The following is a 22887-nucleotide window of genomic DNA, read 5'->3' on the forward strand; positions in this document are numbered from 1 at the left end:
ATGAGACAACTCTCCATCCAAATAACAAATTTACAAAAGTAAACCATTATAGGTCAATGTACGGCCTTCAACACGGAGCCTTGGCTCACACTGATCAAAAAGCTATAAAGTTCCCCAAAATTACTAGTGTAAAACCCATTCAAACGGGAAAACCAAAGGTCTAATCTATGCACCTCATTAGAGAAACAACATTCTATCATCCTGTAAACAGATGGTACTGGTCAAATGTTACTTTCTTTGATGTAGTTTGGCCAGGTGATGTAAAATGTTTGTAAAAGATTAATAAATTACTTGTAGAAGTGGAGGTGGTATTATGAGGAGAGGCAGACCCAGAACTTTAAATAAAGGGGCCCACTGATTGTAACAGTCATGCTTCAGTGATTCCCTAAAGCAACAAAAATATATTAACACATTATAGGGGGGGCTGGATCCATCTATGATATGGGGGAGGTAGGATAAGGAGGAGATGATAGACTGTTCACTATGCTTGCTGAAGTTATAATAGAATTGTCTGCATGTGCAGCTGTCTGAGTCCACTTGGTGAAAATATTTAAGTGTAGCTACAAGTGGAGTATGGTAACAGTTCCCCTAACAAGTGTAAATTAACAACTAAATCAGTCATTTTGGTACTGGTTTGAAACAGACTATATTGAAAACACTAATTATATATTAAGTGCATAAAAATCTTGCTTATTCTAACCCTTTGTGGCATTTAAATTGAAGATATATAGGCTTAACTATAAAGTTTTAAATGTCTAATATCATGTCTTTACAAATCTTCTATTATCAAAACCTATGAAGTAATATTTACCTGTAAACAATAGAAACATTGAAATATAAAGAACAAATTTATATTTATAAGTTAACATGTCAAATATCAGATTCTTTTCATTTTTAAAGGCAGTGCTTTAAGGCCTGACTTTCAAGTCATGAGGTTAATCTTTTCATACGCAATCTATGCAGGGGGTCTTTTGGCCAGAAAAAGATCCGGAAATGTTCGAATTTCTCCTCTTCTTTTTATGGTATGATATGGTTTTTGTTTCTTTCATTTACATTGGGGACTAAAGAAACGATCAGTGTGTATTGTTCGTTTTATAGAACTTGTTATTAATGTGTATTTTGCATTATAAGCAGTCAACCTGACTACAAACTATCATTATTTGTATTCCGTGTGGAAAGAGGTCGGGTCAATTTCGAGTGTTATCTGAGATCTAAAGATTTTTTAATTAGTTCAGACGTTGATATAACAATGAAAAGTCGACTAAACATGATTAATATTGCATCTTCTATAATTCAAAGCGGAATTCAGTTTATAAACGAGAAACCGTAAAGCGTTTTCAATTTCGGTATTAGTTATGTATGTTGTCTACGTATTATCCTGGTTCCCGGTACTACGTTCCGGGTATTAGCTATTTGATATATCTGATGTGTAACATTACGATCAGGTACCAGCCAATCTACGTGTGTATGTGTACATGATTTCCCGCCAAAATGACCGACTTACAGCTATGGAAAAATAGTCCATAAACATTCCGTATAATGATATGCAAATTCATAATTAATTGTAACTTTTTTTATCTTTATATAATAAATATAACAAAATGGATTCCACAAAATTGAAAATAGCATTATTTTACGAGGATTTCTAATATTTTTTTCACTTCCGGGCGCAGTAATACGTATGTTTTGACGGAGCTCGAAGAAATTGACAAAGTGAATTGAGAAGGAAACGGATAGATATACGTCCTTGCTATCAGGTAAAATAATTTAAATGTACAGAAAAAACACATTTACTTCACACAAATAGTACAGGCTTAAGCATTGTATTGTCTTATACACGACTGTAGTCTAGTGTTTAAACGACGGCAGTGACCTACAAGGTACGGGTCATACTGGGTCAAGTCTAAATATGTAAACATATCCACGTGCTATTAGGTAGAAAGCATCGTAATGCAATATCTGCAATTTTTTCCTCCTTTATACATCGTTTAACCAGATATATTTCTCTTTCAAATACACTTAAACACGGGTTGTATGTACTTATCTTTTCTAGTGTTTTCTTGTCCTTTAATATTAAAGTTCATTTGTTGATGTTTAAATATTTTTGAACGACTGAACACAGGAGTGAATGAATGCAACAATGATATATACTGAAGACTTGGGCTGTACAATGATAGTGTACGTATATCATACTGATAATTATTCTAGCAGTAATTATGTTAATTTAGGATGTAATGACAGGAATTCATGAGCTATGCCTCAGGCTTTCTGAAAAAATATCAATACCTAGTTATTTAGGTATGTGTGTTGCACAAGTTTCAAAAAAACTTAAGTTATTAAACTTTTTTTCAGGGCACAAACCCACTTTAAAGAGACTTGTCTACTGCCATACCAATCCTATTTTCATGCACCATTTGCAAGCAAGAGACTGAATGGTTTGCAAAATTAAAAATCAGGACGGTGTCCAATTAAACCAAAAGAACTAAACTGGATGAATATTGTAGAAGAAATCTAGAGGAAAGTTTTGATTTGTGAAATTGGTTTTCCTGAAAAGTCATTCATCCTAGCCTGCAGAAAGGAACTATAACTGTCCACCACCAACTGACGAGCTAATGTTGAGCTTCACATATGACATTACTCAAATACCATCAATGTCTATGTTTTCAGCACTGATTTCACAAGTTATGACACAGCTGTGCTTTTGTTTTTATACCTGTTAAAGAGTTGTATACTAAATTTTATTTTTTTTATCAATAAATATATCTTGTGTCATTTAAGAACTTGTATTTTGCCAAAAGATGCATACTAGTGAATGAAAGTGGTGCAGTTCATTTTGCTTTTGGTATATAGAATTGAATTATACAATTGTTCATGTTATTGGAATGCATATAAAAATAAGGAGATGTGGTACAATGTATATACATGAAATTTAGTGAGTTTATCAAGCAAAAGTGAATAAGAAATAGGTATAAGCAGTTACAGGTACTACTGTACAATCTCAAACAATGAGAAAAACTCATACCGTAAAGAGAATTTCATATTTACAAGTAAGTTTTGTTTTTGCGTTGAATAATTTTCTTCTATTGTTTTAATTGCAAATATGGGAAGTGGTTAAAATGCTAATGAGACAGCTATTATGGCCACAGAGCCTTAATTGAAAACTTCTTTTTCATTCATACCGGTAGATTTTGCCTGGAGTTAGAAACATATCTGCCAACTTTTCAAAATGCACATGGGGGTTTTACGTGAAAGATTGTTCATATAGTCATACAAAATCTTCAAGGGGGCCTTCAAATGGAAGCAGGACAAGTCGCCCCACTGGCTAATCGCCCACTTTTAAAAAAACCACCACAAACTGATTTATCAAATCGCCCCACATGTGAAATTGGTTAAATCATGTTAAATATTACTCCTGCCAACCCGCCCTACTTATAAAAAAACGGTAATATTTAGATTAATATAAATTGTATCATAATGCAATATAAGGAATTTAACTTATATTCAACGGGATAACATCTTTTTCCATAAGTGGGGAGAGTGGCAAGACCTTTTCAGCTTTTGGTCTTCGGTGCTGTGTGGCTTTGTGCCTTTTTCACTTTCGATCTTTTATATCTGGGCGTTATGTATTCGGGTTTAGTTTTCTGTAATTAGTTAATACTTCAGTTTCTTTATGTATATCTCTTTCATATTCATTTAATAAAATTTACTGTTTGCAATAGCATGAATTGTTCTATATAATAAGAATGTTCTTATCCCGGGCATAAAAACAATGCCGTATTTGGCGAAACCTTTTCAACTTTTTATCTCCAGTGCTGTACAACTTTGTACTTTTTTCTCTTTCGATCTTTTATATCTGGGCGTCACTTGTAAGTCCTGTGTGGACAAGGCGCGTTTTTGGCGTATTGAATTTTAAACCTGATGCTTTTTGTTATCTATTAATCATGTTTTTCTTTGTCTAATATGTTCTCCTATTTATTTGTATTGTAGTCCTGTAATATGTTGTCATTTCAATGTTATATTTAACTTTGCCATTAAAGTGCGAGGTTTGGCATGCCACAAAACCAGGTTCAACCCACCACTTTTATTCCCTTTAAAAGTGTCCTGTACCAAGTCAGGAAGATGGCCATTGTTATATTATTGTTCGTTTCTGTGTGTGTTGCATTTTAACGTTGAGTCGTTTGTGTTTTCTCTTATTTTTGAGATATTGAGATCAGACGTGGCACGGTACTTGTCTATCCCTAATTCATGTATTTGGTTTTCATGTTATATTTGTTATTCTCGTGGTGTTTTGTCTGGTGCTTGGTCCGTTTCTGTGTGTGTTACGTTTCGGTGTTATGTCGTTGTTCTCCTCTTATATTTAATGCGTTTCCCTCGGTTTTAGTTTGTTACCCCGATTTTGTTTTTTGTCCCTGGATTTATGAGTTTTGAACAGCGGTATACTACTGTTGCCTTTATTTGGCATTACTAAATTCATCCTGGTTAATAATATATTTATCTAGATTTCACTGATTTCCATTAGGTGGGACCAGTTGGCAGGAGTAATATTAACGTAATTTAACTTATATACAACGGGATAACATCTTTTTACATGAGTGGGGCGAGTTGGCATTAGTAAATTCTTCCTGGTTAATAATATATTTATCTAGATATTATCGTTTTCTATAAGTTGGGGCAAGTTGGCAGGAGTAATATTAAGGGATATATCACATTTCACAAGTGGGGCGATTTGGTTATCCAGGTTGGGGCATTTTTTTTTTAAAGTGGGGCGAGTTAGTGAAAAAGTGGGGCTATTTGCTAATGGGGCGATTTGTCATGGATTCCCTTCAAATATATTCTAATGTGGTTTTTGGCTTCTTCGTGCATAAACAAGCTCATTGCTATTGTTGAATTAATTGTTTTCTTTAAAATAGTCGACAAAATTGCTCTTACAAAATTTCCATTTGGGAGCCTCGAGCTCGATGGGGGAAATACTCTGCAAATACTGACAGTTGGCAGGTATGGTCATCAAAAAAGTTGATGTGTTACTATGTACATTTACCATTATGTTACTTGGTGTTCTTGCTATACACACAGTACAGAGACTAGTCAATCTTTGTGAACTTCTTTTTATGGGAGTCATAGAATATGCGTATACAATCAATAATTAAAAATAGTCTATTTATATTGAAAAGGAAAAGTTCTTATATGTCTAAAGAAGAGGGACGAAAGACACATAAGGGACAGTCAAACTCATAAATTTAAAGCAAACTGACAAGGCCATGGCTAAAAATGCATTTCATGGCGAGGCACAGAAAATATACTGTAAACAGTAGACTATAGATATAGGTGAACTAGGTACAAAAGAACTCTAAATCTTAAATTCTACAAACCACCTCTGTTCTATGGAAGATGATGATATAACTGGACTAGAAATACACACAACCTGTAATTAACTGCCTTTACAGCGCTTTCGCGCTTTGATTAAATTTTTTTATTTTGAACTACCAGGTATGCTGGGTATAAATAGATTATTGACTGTCAATGCTATACTTAGATAAATAAGTCAAGGTACATTTAATCTGTATATAAACATAAACAAGGTAGTTGAATACAGCAGACATATTGAGAATTTTACACAAATTAGAAATGGCCCATGGAGGTGGACAGGTTCCAGTTTTCTGTAGTCTTTGTGAGGAGAACACTGAAATAAAATGGAAGTGTCTCAACTGTGACATGCTCATGTGTGACAAATGCAAAGAGAAAATTCATGTGAAATTCAAGTTTGCAAAGGATCACAAAGTTGTTTCAATTGAGGAGGTGGGGCTTCATAAGGATGAAATAGATTTTTCCAATATCAGCTGCAATAAACACCCACTTCAATCATGTGTGATGTTTTGCAAGTCTTGTATTCACTTAGTATGTCCACTATGTATCTCCGAAACCCATAATGGTCATGGATTGGTGACCATCAGAGAGGGATATGAAATCCTGATAGGCAAATTGAACACCAGAGGAAAGATTATGGGAACTAACATTAATGAGTTGGAAAAAAGAAAAGAAGAAGTGAAGGATGTGGATCGAACAGAACTTTCCAATTTTGAAAAAACTATGAAGAAAATCAAAGATCAGAATGTCCGTCTTAAGAAAGAAGTTGATCAATATACTAAAAAATTGGAGACAGAGCTAATTAAAAAGTGGAAAGATGTACATCAATGTACTGAAACAGAAGAAAAAGAGGTGTCCCTGCTCATTGAATGTCTGGCTTCCAAAAAGTCAGAGGTTGATGATGTCATCCAATCCACAGATGGTAAGAGAGTCTTTGAAGATGGTTTGGGGTTAGTTCAAACAATAGAGGAAAAGATCACACCACCTGGCACCAAGTTTGATTCTATTCCAATATTTCTTCCTGGGCAAATAACACCTTATAACATTGGTTCACTAGAAAATATTTCCACTAAGGGTGATATTAAAATTATAAAACAATTTGACACTGAAATCTCTCATGTTCATTTTATGGCAGCCTGTTCTGAAGATACATTGTGGATTACTGACCAGAAAGAACTACAGAAAGTGAAAATAGAAGGGAGGAGTTTGCAGATAATTGATAAAAAAAACATTAAAATCTATGGTATGGCATTGACTCCATCTAAAGATTTACTTTTGATGGCTGGTGGATCAGTACTGAAGCAGATCAGTGGTCAGACTGGTGAAATGACTGATTCTAAGTATGAGGTCAAGGGTCTAGAGAGGTGTTCAGCTGTTCATGTAAACTCAGATGGAAAAGTCATTGTTGGTGCTTGGAGTGGGGATTGTGTTTACCCAGCAGTAGGAAGACGTGTTGTGGTTGTGATGGATAAAAGAGGGAAACATGAAACTACCTACGAATATGACATACAAGGAAATTCTTTATTTACATATGTGAGGAATATAACCAGAACAAAGAATGGTAATATCTGTGTAGTGGACAAGTTATCTGAAGATGGCCGAGGTAGAGTGGTAATACTGAGTGAGAATGGAGATGTTCTAAATACCTTCAGTGGACATCCAAAAATAAACTCAGACAAAAAACCATTCAAACCAATGTGTGCATTCACTACTCCATCTGACAATATTATTGTGTCAAACTTAACCCATAACATATACTTTCTAAACAATTCTGGGAATTATATTGGATATTGTGACACAAGTATAAAGGGAATAATAATTCCATCCTCTTTCTGTAGTACAGAAGCTGGACATACTTATTTAGGATGTGTCACACCTGTAGACAGCAGTGATAAGGTCAAAATATATGACGTGGAGTTTTTGTGAGTTTGAACCATTTCAGTTCATGTAAGGGACAGTTGATTCTTTTGATACTTTAGTTCAAAAACAGTGCTTGCTATTGATGTAAATGACAGAATTTAGATTCTTTTGATACTAGTTCAGAGACGGTATTGACTTTTGATACTGATTCAGTTCAGATCACAGTGTTTGACATTGATGTAAATTTGCCCTGTAAATAAATATGATTCAGATATTTGTTATAGTATCAACATGATCCATATTGTGAAAGATGTGGCGTAAATATTAAAGGGATATAAAGTGAAATTAAACAAAAATGGACTTTTGAAGTTCATCTTATAGATGTCATGCAGACAAAACAAAGGGCCAAGTGAGCTTTTCTCATCACTTTGCGTCCGTCGTCGTCGTCTGTCGTCATCGTCGTCTGTCGTCGTCCGTCTTTAGCTTATACAAAAATCTTCTCCTCTGAAACTACTGGGCCAAATTAAACCAAACTTGGCCACAATCATCATTGGGGTATCTAGTTTAAAAAATGTGTGGTGTGACCTGGCCAACCAACCAAGATGGTCGCCATGGCTAAAAATAGAACATAGGGGTAAAATGTAGATATAGATAGAGATAAACTATAAACAGCAATAATGTTTATCAAAGTAAGATCTACAAATAAGTTTATATGACTAAAATGGTCAATTGATCCCTTAAGGAGTTATTGCCCTTTATAGTCATTTTATTACCAATTTTTCCTATTTTTTTCTAAATTTTTACAAAAATCTTCTCCTCTAAAACTACTGGTCATAATCATCATTGAAGTATCTAGTTTAAAAAATGTGTGAGGTGACCCTGCCAACCAACCAAGATGGCTGCCATGGCTAAAATTAGAACATAGGGGTAAAATGTAGATTTTGGCTTATAACTCTGAAACCATTTAAGCATTAAGAGCAATTCAGACATGGAGGTTAAATTGTTTTGCAAGTCAAGATCTATCTGCCCTGAAATTTTCAGATGAATCCGACAACTGGTTGTTGGGTTGCTGCCCCTGAATTGGAAATTTTTAATGACATTTTGCTGTTTTTGGTTATTATCTTGAATATTATTATAGATAGAGATAAACTGTAAACAGCAATAATGTTCAGCAAAATAAGATCCACAAATAAGTCAACATGACCAAAAAGGTCAGTTGACCCCTTAAGGAGTTATTGCCCTTTATAGTCAATTTTTTAATAATTTTGTAAATTTTGTAAATTTTTGTAAATTTTAACAAAAGATTTTCCTCTGTAACTAATGGGCCAAGTTCATTATAAATTGAGATAATTGTAAGAAGCAAGAATGTTCAGTAAAGTAAGATCTACAAACACATCACCATCATCAAAACACAATTTTGTCATGAATCCATCTGTGTCCTTTGTTTAATATTCACATAGACCAAGGTGAGTGACACAGGCTCGTTAGAGCCTCTAGCTTATTTTTGCAAAAAAAAAAAATAATGAAGAAAAAAGTGGGTGGTAGATAACAAAAACTGATATTCCTTAACCAAAGTAAGGGTAACAAATACCTTGGTGTTAAGGTATCCTCATGGATGAGATGCATATAAAATCAAACCTATAAGCCAAGCAGAAAACTTGGGGCAAGAGGATACTGGTCAAAACACAGTAAAACCACATCAAAAACTTGAGATTCTGAGCTAGTCCTATGCCTTAACAATTATTATCTATCCCAGGCGGACTACTTCTAAACAAAATTGAACAAAAAAAGCTTAAATGGTAGAATCCAGACATATTTTTTTGTGTGTAAAAATATCATGCTGCCATCAAGGGCCCTTATTCAGAACAATAAATATTCTTATTATATTCATTATGCCTTAAATTCGTATATACAATGTAAGTACAACAAGAGGCTGTCACAACGACAGCAAACCGGATTTATTAACATTTATTTGTGTCCTGCCAATATCACAAGAACCATAACTGATGAACGGGGAAAGTGAAAATCGTCAATATCAAATTTGACCTCCATTTTGTCATCAGTATCAACATATTAAAATTTGAAAGCTTAGTTTGAATGGTTCATGAGTAAATGCAACAACATGAATGGAAATGCCATTTTTCTATCTTTCAAGAACCATAACTCCTGAACGGTAAAAGTCAAAATCGACATTATTGAACTTGACCTCCATTTTGTCATAAGTAACAACATATTAAAATTTGAAAAGCTTTGGTTGAACAGTTCATGAGTAAATGTACGGACACGACTGGACAAGCCATTTTTCACTTTTTCAAGAAACATAACTCCTGAACGATAAAAGTCAAAATCGTCATTATTGAACTTGACCTCCATTTTGTCATCAGTAACAACATATTAAAATTTGGGAAGCTTTGGTTGAACAGTTCATGTGTAAATGCACGGACACGACTGGAAATGCCATTTTTCAATCTTTCAAGAACCATAACTCCTGAACGGTAGAAGTCAAAATCGTCATTATTGAAGTTGACCTTCATTGTGTTGTCTGTAACAACATATTAAAATTTGAAAAGCTTGGGTTGAACGGTTCATGAGTAAATGCACGGACAACATTTGGTTGCAGCCCGCCCAACCGCCCGCCGTACATCCCCAAATCAATAACCGACATTTTTGTCACAAAAATCCGGTTAAAAATGTATAAGAATGATGATCTGTGCCAAATACAGAAAAGAATAAATTGGAAACAAAAAATGATTGAAAGGATCTTGGTTGTTTAAAACTGTACAGGATAGATATGTGTATAGCATATGATATCGAGAATTTGGTATTTAGTCAAATCTTAACCGGAAATTGTGATTCTAAAATTTATTAAATGTAAATAACATGTCGAAATATTTAGGCTTGAAATAAATATATTTTTGGATAAGTTAATGCAAGCACACGAGGTGTATAAATGTCTTATACGATTACAGGTTTGTAATGTTTAACAACCATATTTTATCAGTGTGTAAACACGTTAATTATGAGCTTTGAAAGTCAAGTAGTTCGAGCATTTTTCTGAGTAAGTGTTAAAAAATTTCAAACAAATATTCTTTACTGTGGTTAGAATTCATTAGTCGTCAGTATCTATAGATTAACAACTTGTGGTTATATTGATAATTTAGAATCTTCCTTGAAGGTGGCGCACGATTTCGCAGCTGAATAACTTGATTGATGTGTCATTTGTATACAAGAGTTATATTCCTTTGAACTATGAGTCTATGTTTAATTTCATTAAGTCAGTATGTTGATTGTCTACCTTGAACAAGGTTATAATTATATCTTATGAATATAGTTTTTTTTATTCAATTTAAAATTGTTACAAAATCTGAAATGTACTAGATACTCGTATTTTTCATTAGTTTATCAAAGACATTTATGTATATCTATAATTTCTTTTATTTGTTTTGAAATGTTTAAAATTAATATATTCCAATATAAAGAATTATCTTGTTATCTTATAAATATTTTTTTGTCATCTGTATATGTATTCAAACCGTGTTTATACGTAAAAAATAAGCAAGGTCAAATCTGCCTTCATCATCACTAACTTTCTTAGAGCAATGAGACAAACTGCTCTAAATCACAGATCACAGGCACTCGTTACAGAATAAAACTTTCCTTTGTTACACCTTAATATACCATTAAGGTATATAGGGGGAAATATTCTGAAACAAGTGACTATATGTCACAGAAAAAGCATCTTCCCAGTATTCATGAAATTGCTCTCTATTAAAGCCATATCCTGGAAATAATTAAAAAAAACCACTTGTTTCCTACTTTTAATTTGAGGTACAATATGCCGGTGAAAAACATTAATTGTGCTGTCAAGAATACAATGTTTCAAGTTGTGGTATGCATCAAAAACTGTCCAACAGCATTTGTCATTCATCTCATAAAGGCATTTGTTTCTAAGATCGGTATGGTGTATACCATTATGCCAGAACTCAAATGAAGCAGAAAGCTGATGTAACTTATCTGCTTTTACTCGATCCCTTAAGACAAATACATGAAAGAAGTGTAATAACGCCTTACACAAACACAAAACAGTACACCATAACCACCACTTTATTCCAGAAGCTTCTAACTGATGCCGAATGTTAGAGTGTAAAATTGTAATTGGGACCTACCCAAAACAATTAGAACTTTTCTGAAAAAGACTATAAATGAAAACAGAACTATATCATCTTCCTATAATGATTGAATGATAGGAAAATTGACCAGAGTTATCTTACTTTAATCACAGAGAGGGGAAAGCAAACAATTTTTAAATTAAGCCTAATTAACATTAAAACAATTTTCCATTAACAAATAAAGTTATCTTATTTAAATATAAGGACTTTGTTAGTTAAATCTATTAATTTTATTAGATATTATGAATTTTTATGACAATAGAGAAACATGCTAATGTGTATAAAGTTTAAATTCCAAATTTTGAAGAAGTAGATGGCATGTTAAAAAATGGCTGGGTTCGCCTCTGGCACCAAGAAGAAAAGTTAATCATACTACACAGATAACTTAGGATTGAACAAATGAACCTAATCAAGGGGAGTGAACTGAGGTGAAGGGTATACAGATCCTACTCCACTTTAACCACCCACTGTTTAACTCCTGGTAATCGTTCTTCTATAAATAGAAAATATGATTTTTTTTTTTATAATACTTGGAACGTCATAGTTTTGACTGGTTATAAATTTTGAGGATGCTTAGATTGCACTTATTTTAAACATTACGGACAAAGATCACGGTTTTGTCAATAATTGATTTCTTCATTTTTCTGATGGAATAAACCATGAGGAAAGCCCAGGGTATAGAAATTTGACCCATGTATCCCAACTCCTATTTCCCCAACTCATCTCCAGGTAATATGTGCACCCTTCCTATCTGTGATGAGATGGAAATTTTTACAAGTTGATTGATGAAGAAAAAACAGGAAACAAAAATGACGATTATGAATTAAAGTATAAATTTACTGTATAGATGTTTCCAGTGTTTCAGCCTCCTGATAAGTGTTTACTTAATTATAGAACATGTAACATGCATGTACACATTGTTTTCCTATTAACAGTGCTGAGAATTGTTTTATCAGGATGTGGTCATATATATATATGTAAGACTCAGATCGACGTCCGGTCTCTAATCGACGTCCGTTCTCAAATCGATGTCCAAATGTGACGTCACAATGAAATAACATTCCAAATCGACGGCCAATTTTATGTCTATCTAATCGACGTCCTTTTTTTTTGGCATTCTCTGATCAACGGCCGATTTTGAGCTTCTCTAATCAACGTCCGTTTTGGACACAAACTTAATAACAGAAGTGAAACGATCGCAGCTGAAACATTTAAACCTTTAAACATATTAATTATGTGAGACAAATAAAATCTATTTAAAAAGAAATGTGTGTTGTTTTTTTTCTTCCAAATTAATACATACTAGACTCAGGATGTAAAAAGGTTGTGATATCAATTTTTATTTAAATTTTAGAGATTGGTATGATTTGCAGAGAGAATTTCGAAACTATACACAAGATTTCAAATAAAATGAAAGTGAGCAATTATTAACCATATGGCTTTCAACAATGATAAAAACCCATACAACAAAGGCTATTAAAGGCCACGACATAAATAATGTAAACAATTCAAAAATAGAAAATTAACGGTCTTCTATATATAAAAAAAATCCGAAAAACAAATATGACAGACATAAACCATCGAAAAACCAATGCACTGCAGACCCATACAGAATATGTCGGGGTTAAACATGTGAGTGAGCACCGCATTTAATCTAACACTGGTGTAACAACAAAACATAATGCCAATTTCTTGCGTTTACGTTTCATTCCCCGTGTAAATTTCAAGAATTCTGTTTGAAAAAAAAAAACCTTACAAAGTCCGAATTATAATATTCTCAAAACAATTGGCTGTGCATCTTAACAATTTCTTGTCTATTGTTGAAGACTGAATAAAGATTCTAGATTCGTTTGGTTTTCTTTGTCGTTGGGTTGCTTACTAATTGCCATACATTCACATGCATGTAATTTATTATTATGAATAGGAATCACACACTATAATGTGGATCAATTGTATTAACTTTTTATCAAGATAAACATTAAGGTAGATATAGGAAGATGAGGTATCAGTGACAATGAGACAACTCTCCATCCAAATAACAATTTATAAAAGTAAACCATTATGGTTCAAGGTTACGCCTTCATCAAGGGAGCATATATGTCCTCAGGTAACAGTTTGAAGAAATGTATATGGAAAGTATGTATAAATGTTTGAAAACTTAGTTGTCATAAGAACCCTACAAAACATGTATACGTATAAGTGTAAATCAAGTCCAGTAATTTATTATTTATTGATATTGAACATGAATTAAAGACGACTACAATCAATCGGACGACGTTTTGGAAATACATTACGTCTGATTAGAGTATAAAAATATTGGACGTCGATTTGAGAATGTGACGTCAGATTTGGACGTCAATTTAAGGAACAGACGTCGATTTGAGGAATGGACGTCGATTAGAGGCCGGACGTCGATCTGAGTCTTACATATATAACATGGACTTCATTGGGAAGCTTATGTATTTTTGTGAGCAGTATCCCCTGGAGATGAATATCATTTAGATGTTGGTGAAGGATAAATCTTTGGGTGTTTCTGGTGTTTGATCTGCTAAAACTGTGACTAATAACCTATAAAAGATCTGCATTCTAATTCAGCTTGAGTGTCAAGCCTCCGGCCTCACCCCTATGGATTTTACTAACCCTCTATGGATCCGTATGGGGTCAGTAGCGAACCATATAACTTATAATATCTGTCTTTTGTTATCCTTTTATTCATTCAGTGCAAAATAGATAGGTATGAACTGATCATCAATACAATGATGTCTACAAAAGTGCCACTATAAAATGAATGTCAAAATGTAATATATTGATCAGGTGACCAATTCAGATTCCTGTTTTGTGTTTTGTGTTTTTGTCTGCCTGTTTGTCTTTTTCCTTTTTTAGCCAATGTCCTTGTCAGTTTACTTTGAACTTCCAATTGCCCTTTGGTATCTTTCGCCTCTCTTTTTAATACTTTAAATAGTTATATATTTTGAGTGTTTTTTAGGATTATCCGGAGTGCTTTAATGCTATTAATAATAAACAAGGAAAATATACAGATACATTCATATTATTTTAATGACATGAATGATATTTATGATTAATATATATCTGTTTTACTATATATATATAATTAGATAGAAGTCACTATATGGTTAGAAAGGCTGATGTAAAATGTGGGATTCACTATTGTGGAATGGTTTTGTCATCTATTGTTTCCATGCTGATTGTAGGTCATTGAATTATGTCTTTTGAGTACCTCCTGATATTATTTTGGCAGAAGGATACATTTTTTGTTCATAAACTCTGAAACTCTTTCATGTCTGCCTTCTCATGAATGATTGTCATGACATGAGGAACTCACACAGAGTGTCTGAATCAAGTGGGCATATGTAATACATAATGAATAATTACACCAGTTTTTTTTTATCTCCTTTACTTTACAGTGTGTTTGACATGTGTATTCAGGTCAATATTTGTTTGTTACTAACTTAAAGACATCAAAGGTTTTTTTTATAGATTTTATGAGCATTTTTGTGATTTTTTTAGGATGAAAAAAGAAAAAAAATATTTACTACTGAGAATTATTTCAAAACACACAATTTTTGTTCAACTTTGTATAATTTTTTTACTAATAATATCACAACTGATTCCATTCCATGGAAACAAATTCCAGACGACCATCCACTGTTTTACTGTTACCAATTTACAAAAGATTTTCTAATATAATTGAACATTAAGTTATAGTTGTTTCCCTGAAGCAGAGTCTACACTCAGTAGAAAACAGTGTTGTTATATTGGCATGGCATCAAACTAGAAACTAGTCTGTTGTCAGAAACAAGATATTGTCATGGTTTTATTTCATTTATAACTAAGGCAAAGTTTTTATACAACCACAAAAAATTATTTGGTTTGGTATTATAAATGCTATCGTCGTCCAAAGTCACATTTGTTTTATGAACAATAACTTTAGTTTTAGTGAATGGATCTCATTGAAATTTTACAGCAAGGTTCAATACCACAAAAGAGAGGGGTTGGGGTTGATTTTTGGGGTAATGGTACCAACAGTTTAGGAAAAAGGAGAAAAATACAAGATTTTTTTTAGTTTCCGGACAATCATAATAAACTGTGTGCAAGTGTTACATAATGGATCTCTCTGAAATTATACTTTAAGATTCCATATCACAAAGGAAAAGTTTAGATTGATTTTGGGGGTAATAATACCAACAGTTTCGGAATAAGGAGAAAAAAACAAGCATTTTTGTAGTTTCTGCACCATTACTTGTGTGCAAGTGTATGGATCTCTCTGAAATTCTACTATATGGTTCCATATCACAAAGGAAATGCTGAGTATGGGGGTAATTCAGTCCCAAAAAATGCAGGAATAAGGGGCAAAAAAGGGACAAAAAGCGAGCATTTTTAAAGTTTCCAGAAAATAACTGTGTTCAAGTGTAAAATAAAATTGTACTACAAGGTTCCATACCACAAAGTGAATGCTGGGATTGAGTTTGGTGGTAATTACTCCAAGGCAAGGGTATTTTTTTTAGGGGGGGGGGGGAGGGAATTGTCTGTTTCATGTGAAATGGACCCATCAAAATGGGGAAACTTTTTAAAAATAATATCAGAAATAGAAGAGACATTTATTGTTTCATAAGTTTTATGGAAAAAAACTCATCAAATAAAAGTGAGAATGGAAATGGGGAATGTGTCAAAGAGACAACAAGATACCAGGAATAAGATTCCATACACCAGAAACAGTGCTTCCTCTACCCATCACAGGACACTTGAATCTTCCCAAAAGTTTGCATACACCAGAAATGTGCTTTGTCGACATAAGACCCACAAGTATCACTCAAATCTTTGAAGTTTTTGGAAACTTTTCGTCCATTTTAATTATAATCTTAAGACCTGGATTATATACCAGGCATATACTATTTAAGAAAGAACCAATAAACTACAGGTCACATAATTCATGGTCTCTAACAAACAGTATTCTAAATAAATTATAAGTGTGAGAAGTATATATAACAGGCTATTATTTGAACTTGGAATTATTTTTAATTATGGAATTTGCATAATTTCTTGTGTTTAGGTACCAGTCTTGTATTACAACTCCAGTTTCCGGTGCATGTCAAAACATGGAGGGAAACAAAATAGTCCATTTTTTTCTGAATTTTTTACTGGACTCAATTTTTTCTGTTTGGTTATAGGTTTATGCTGAATTGAAACATATATATAGATTAAAAAAATATCTTGCATCTTTTTGGGGATATCAATCCATGAAAGTGGAAGGATATCATGTTTACTGGAAGTGGTGCGGCCTAGTAAAAACAGAAAGTAGAAAAAAATTATTTTGACTTCATGATTATGTAACTTTTTATTCTTCGTGGCATGACCCACTTTTTTTCTCGATTAAATCACAATTTCACATTAGTACATACATGATATGAACATGACATTTTTTTTCTATGTAGCATTTTTTATTTTTTTATTTTCAAAGATCAGCTGTTTAGCATGTAAGCCTATGGAGCAGTCAATTACAAGACTGCAACCTGCATACAATTTTTAATAAATTCCATGTTTATTTGGTATTATAATCTTTTGAGCGGTTAATAACACTTTTAATACAATGTATTTTGGTTAGATAGTGTTGTGCGCGGCACAGTACATTCTATTGAAGATATACTATTTTCTTTGTAATAGAAAGTGTTGTGCGCAGCACAGAACATTTCAGTACAGAATAAACATGGAATTTATTAAAAATTTCAATAACAAGAAATCAAACAAATTCCATAATTAAAAATAATTCCAAGTTCAAATAATAGCCTGTTATATGTAAATCAATTTTAAACAAAAACCAAACTGTACAGATTTTTCAAAACTCTTTTAAAAAGCTTGGAAGTAATTAAGTAACAAGATAATTTTAACATCCATTCTGCTACAATTTGATGTTATGTTTTTAATGTTTTCTTTGTCTGTTATGGTGTCTTAGAAGCAGAGAGAATCCGGGAATCCCCGGATGTGTAATTATTATGATATAACAGTAGAATTTGTTCACTTTACTATAATTATTGCCATAATTAAATGCATATTACTATCTATTTACTTGTTTAAACATCTGGTAGCTCAAAAATACCACATGCAATTTAGCTTTTTATGCCCCACCTACGATAGTTGAGGGGTATTATGGTTTCTGGTCTGTGGGTCCATTCGTCTGTTCATCCGTCCCTCTCTCCCACTTCAGATTTTTGGTCAAGGTACCGTTTTTGATGAAGTTAAAGTCATGCAATCAACTTGTAAGTGCACATGTTTCCTATGATATGATCATTCTAATTTTATTGCCAAATTAGAGTTTTTACCCAAATTTCACGGTCCTTTAAACATAGAAAATGATAGTGGGAGTGGGACATCCATGTACTATGGACACATTCTTGTTTATGTATAAATGACATGTATTTTATGTATTCATAATTTAGAAAAAAAATCTAGTTAATAAAAAAACTTTCGAGTGATTATTATGGTCAGTCAAAATTCTGAAAGATCGTGCCATTCATGCAAATAAGATAAAAGATGTCCGGGGATAGAATTTAATCCTTAGTATTTCAAACATTTCAAAGTTTTGTAAACACTTCAGTGAACAAGGAAGTAATCCTCATTCAATGTTGAATGTGGAGCAGGATCTGCTTACCCTTCCGTAGCACCTGAGATTGGTGGGGATCGTGTTGCTTAGTCTTAAGTTTTATACGTTGTGTATTGTGTTTTATAATTTTTCTGTTCGTCTTTTTCTTTTCATACAATTTTTATACGACCGCAAATTTTGAAAAAATTTTCGTCGTATATTGCTATCACGTTGGCGTCGTCGTCGTCGTCGTCGTCGTCGTCGTCGTCGTCGTCCGGCGTCCGAATACTTTTAGTTTTCGCACTCTAACTTTAGTAAAAGTGAATGGAAATCTATGAAATTTTAACACAAGGTTTATGACCACAAAAGGAAGGTTGGTATTGATTTTGGGAGTTTTGGTCCCAACATTTTAGGAATTAGGGGCCAAAAAGGGCCCAAATAAGCATTTTCTTGGTTTTCGCACTATAACTTTAGTTTAAGTTAATAGAAATCTATGAAATTTTGACACAAGGTTTATGACCACAAAAGGAAGGTTGGGATTGATTTTGGGAGTTTTGGTCTCTACAGTTTAGGAATTAGGGGCCAAAAAAGGGCCCAAATAAGCATTATTCTTGGTTTTTGCACAATAACATTAGTTTAAGTAAATAGAAATCAATGAAATTTAATCACAATGTTAATGACTACAAAAGGAAGGTTGGTATTGATTTTGGGAGTTGAGGTCCCAACAGTTTAGGAATTAGGGGCCAAAAAGGGACCCAAATAAGCATTTTTCTTGGTTTTTGCACCATAACGTTAGTATAAGTAAATAGAAATCTATGAAATTTAAACACAAGGTTTATGACCATAAAAGAAAGGTTGGGTTTGATTTTGGGAGTTTTGGTCCCAACATAATAAGGGGCCCAAAGGGTCCAAAATTAAACTTTTGTTTGATTTCATCAAAATTGAATAATTGGGGTTCTTTGATATGCTGAATCTAACTGTCATGACTGTGTATGTAGATTCTTAACTTTTGGTCCCGTTTTCAAATTGGTCTACATTAAGGTCCAAAGGGTCCAAAATTAAACTTAGTTTGATTTTGACAAAAAATGAATCAGTTAGGTTCTTTGATATGCTGAATCTAAAAATGTACTTAGATTCTTGATTATTGGCCCAGTTTTCAAGTTGGTCCAAATCGGGGTCCAAAATTAAACTTTGTTTGATTTCATCAAAAATTGAATAAATGGGGTTCTTTGATATACCAAATCTAACTGTGTATGTAGATTCTTCATTTTTGGTCCTGTTTTCAAATTGGTCTACACTAAAGTCCAAAGGGTCCAAAATTAAACTTAGTCTGATTTTAACAAAAATTGAAATCTTGAAGTTCTTTGATATGCTGAATCCAAAAATGTACTTAGATTTTTTATTATGGGCCCAGTTTTCAAGTTGGTCCAAATCAGGATCTAAAATTATTATATTAAGTATTGTGCAATAGCAAGTCTTTTCAATTGCACAATATTGCGCAATGGCAAGAAATATCTAATTGCACAATATTGTGAAATAGCTAATTTTTTTTAAATTAGAGTTATCTTTCTTTGTCCAGAATAGTAAGCAAGAAATATCTAATTGCAAAATATTGTGCAATAGCAAGATTTTTTTTTAATTGGAGTTATCTTTCTTTGTCCAGAATCAACTTAAATCTTTGTTATATACAATATACAATGTATATTCACTTTTTACTACCAACTGATAAATTAAAATAATCTTTACCATTCAGTGATAACAAGCAGTTTTTTTTACATCTTAATATTTTATGATGTATTTAAATGAGTAGTTATTGTTGCAAACTCCATTAGAAATTTTAATTGAGATTAGTTTTGGAATAAGGGAAAGGGGGATGTGATTAAAAAAAATGGGTTCAATTTTTCTCATTTGAAATTTCATAAATAAAAATGAAAATTTCTTCAAACATTTTTTTGAGAGGATTAATATTCAACAGCATAGTGAATTGCTCTAAGAGAAACAAAAATTTTAAGTTCATTAGAACACATTCATTCTGTGTCAGAAACCTATGCTGTGTCAACTATTTAATCACAATCCAAATTTAGAGCTGAATCCAGCTTGAATGTTGTGTCCATACTTGCCCTAACCGTTCAGGGTTCAACCTCTGCGGTCGTATAAAGCTACGCCCTGCGGAGCATCTGGTTTGGTCGTATATTGGTATCACGTATATATATATTGGCGTCGTCGTCTGAAGACATTTGGTTTTCGCACTCTTACTTTAGTAAAAGTAAATAGAAATCTATGAAATGTAAACACAAGGTTTATAACTATAAAAGGAAGGCTGGGATTGATTTTGGGTGATTTGGTCCCAACAGTTTAGGAATTAGGGGCCAAAAAGGGCCCAAATAAGCATTTTTCTTGGTTTTCACACAATAACTTTAGTATAAGAAAACAGAAATCTATGAAATTTTAACATAAGGTCTATGACCACAAAAGGAAGGTTGGGATTGATTTTAGGAGTTTTAGTCCCAACAGTTAGGAATAAGGGGCCAAAAACAGGTCCCAAATAAGCATTTTTCTTGGTTTTTGCACAATAACTTTAGTATAAGTTAATAGAAATCTATGAAATTTAAAACAAGGTTTATGACCACAAAAGGAAGGTTTTGATTGATTTTGGGAGTTTTTGGTCCCAATGAATTAGGGGCCAAAAGGGTCCAAAATTAAACTTTGTTTGATTTCATCAAAAAATGAATTATTGGGGTTCTTTGATATGCCAAATCTAACTGTGTTTTCAGATTCTTAATTTTTGGTCCTGTTTTCAAATTGGTCTACATTAAAGTCCAAAGGGTCCAAAAATAAACTAAGTGGATTTTAACAAAAATTGAATTCTTGGGGTTCTTTAATTGATATGTTGAATCTAAACATGTACTTAGATTTTTGATTATGGGCCCAGTTTTCAAGTTGGTCCAAATCGGGGTCCAAAATTATTATATTAAGTATTGTGCAATAGCAAGAAATTTTCAATTGCACAGTATTGTGCAATAGCAAGAAATTTTCAATTGCACAGTATTGTGCAATAGCAAGAAATTTTCAATTGCACAGTATTGTGCAATAGCAAGAAATTTTCAATTGCACAGTATTGCGCAATAGCAAGAAATCTTCAATTGCACAGTATTGTGCAATAGCAAGAAATCTTCAATTGCACAGTATTGCGCAATAGCAAGAAATATCTAATTGCTCAATATTGTGCAATAGCAAGAAATTTTCAATTGCACAGTTTTGCGCAATAGCAAGAAATATTCATTTGCATAGTATTGTCCCGTTTTCAAATTGGTCTATATTAAGGTCCAAAGGGTCAAAAATTAAACTTTGTTTGATTTCAACAAAAATGAAATATATGGGGTTCTTCAATATGCTGAATCTAACCATGTATTTAGATTTTTAATATTTGGGCCTGGTTATCAAATTGGTCCACATTGAGGTCTAAAGGGTCTAAAATTGAACATTATTTGATTTCATCAAAAATAGAATTTTTGGGGTTCTATATGATATGCTAAATCTAACCATGTATTTAGATTTAGGATATTGGACCATAATAGGTAAATGTCCAATTTAAAATTTTTAAGTTTTTAAGTTTAAGTTCTTAGACCACATTCATTCTGTGTCAGAAACCTATGTTGTGTCAACTATTTAATCACAATCCAAATTCAGAGCTGTATCAAGCTTAAATGTTGTGTCCATACTTGCCCCAACTGTTCAGGGTTCAACCTGTGCGGTTGTAAAAAGCTGCACCCTGCAGAGCATCTGGTTACCATATTAAAAGAAATCGGTTTAACAACTTGTGAAAATAGGACATCACTTGACATCAACTCAAGTTATTTCATTTTTATATACTAAAACTTATTTTCTCGCACATTATGAAACCTATAATTATCTACTGGTATATTGTCGAGCCTGCAACTTTTGTTGCAGAAAGCTCGACATAGGGATAGTGATCCGGCGGCGGCGGCGGCGGTGTTAGCTTACTTCTTAAAAGCTTTATATTTCAGAAGGTGGAAGACCTAGATGCTTCATACTTTGTATATAGATGCTTCATGTTATGAAGTTTCCGTCAGTCCCATGTCCAATGTCCTTGACCTCATTTTCATGGTTCAGTGACCACTTGAAAAAAAAGTTCAAATTTTTTGTAATGTTGAATTCTCTCTTATTATAAGTAATAGGATAACTATATTTGGTATGTGCGTACCTTGCAAGGTCCTCATGTCTGTCAGACAGTTTTCACTTGACCTCGACCTCATTTCATGGATCAGTGATCAAGGTTAAGTTTTGGTGGTCAAGTCCATATCTCAGATACTATAAGCAATAGGGCTAGTATATTCGGTGTATGGAAGGACTGTAAGGTGTACATGTCCAACTGGCAGGTGTCATCTGACCTTGACCTCATTTTCATGGTTCAGTGGTTATAGTTAAATTTTTGTGTTTTGGTCTGTTTTTCTCATACTATATGCAATAGGTATTTGTTGTATGGAATGATGGTAAGGTGTTCATGTCTAGCGGGCAGATGTCATCTGACCTTGACCTCATTTTCATGGTTCAGTGGTCAAAGTTAAGTTTTTGAGTTTCGGTCTTTTTATCTAATACTGTATGCCATAGGTCAACTATATTTGGTGTATGGAAATATTTTATGATCTTTATGTCAGTCGCGCAGGTTTTATTTGACGGTGACCTCATTTTCACGGTTCATTGCACAGTGTTAAGTTTTTGTGTTTTGGTCTATTTTTCTTAAACTATAAGTAATGGGTCAACTATATATGTTGTATAGAAGCATTGTTAGCTGTACATGTCTGCCTGGCATGGTTCATCTGACCTGGACCTCATTTTCAAGGTTCATTGGTCTTTGTTTAGTTATCTTGGTTA

General features: G+C 33.1%; 2 protein-coding genes across 2 annotated transcripts in view; both read left to right on the forward strand.

The window, feature by feature from the left end:
* Positions 1-22887, forward strand: part of LOC139515620 (endoplasmic reticulum aminopeptidase 1-like) — a 56970-nt gene that overhangs the window by 15891 nt on the left and 18192 nt on the right. The gene's annotated exons all lie outside the window — the stretch shown is intronic.
* Positions 5557-7498, forward strand: LOC139515621 (uncharacterized). Its single transcript, XM_071305245.1, has one exon. It carries the CDS (start codon positions 5626-5628, stop codon positions 7288-7290), a length of 1665 nt encoding a protein of 554 aa, XP_071161346.1. The 5' UTR covers positions 5557-5625; the 3' UTR covers positions 7291-7498.

The sequence above is a fragment of the Mytilus edulis genome, chromosome 3 (assembly GCF_963676685.1).
Source record: "Mytilus edulis chromosome 3, xbMytEdul2.2, whole genome shotgun sequence".
Lineage (NCBI taxonomy): Eukaryota > Metazoa > Mollusca > Bivalvia > Mytilida > Mytilidae > Mytilus > Mytilus edulis.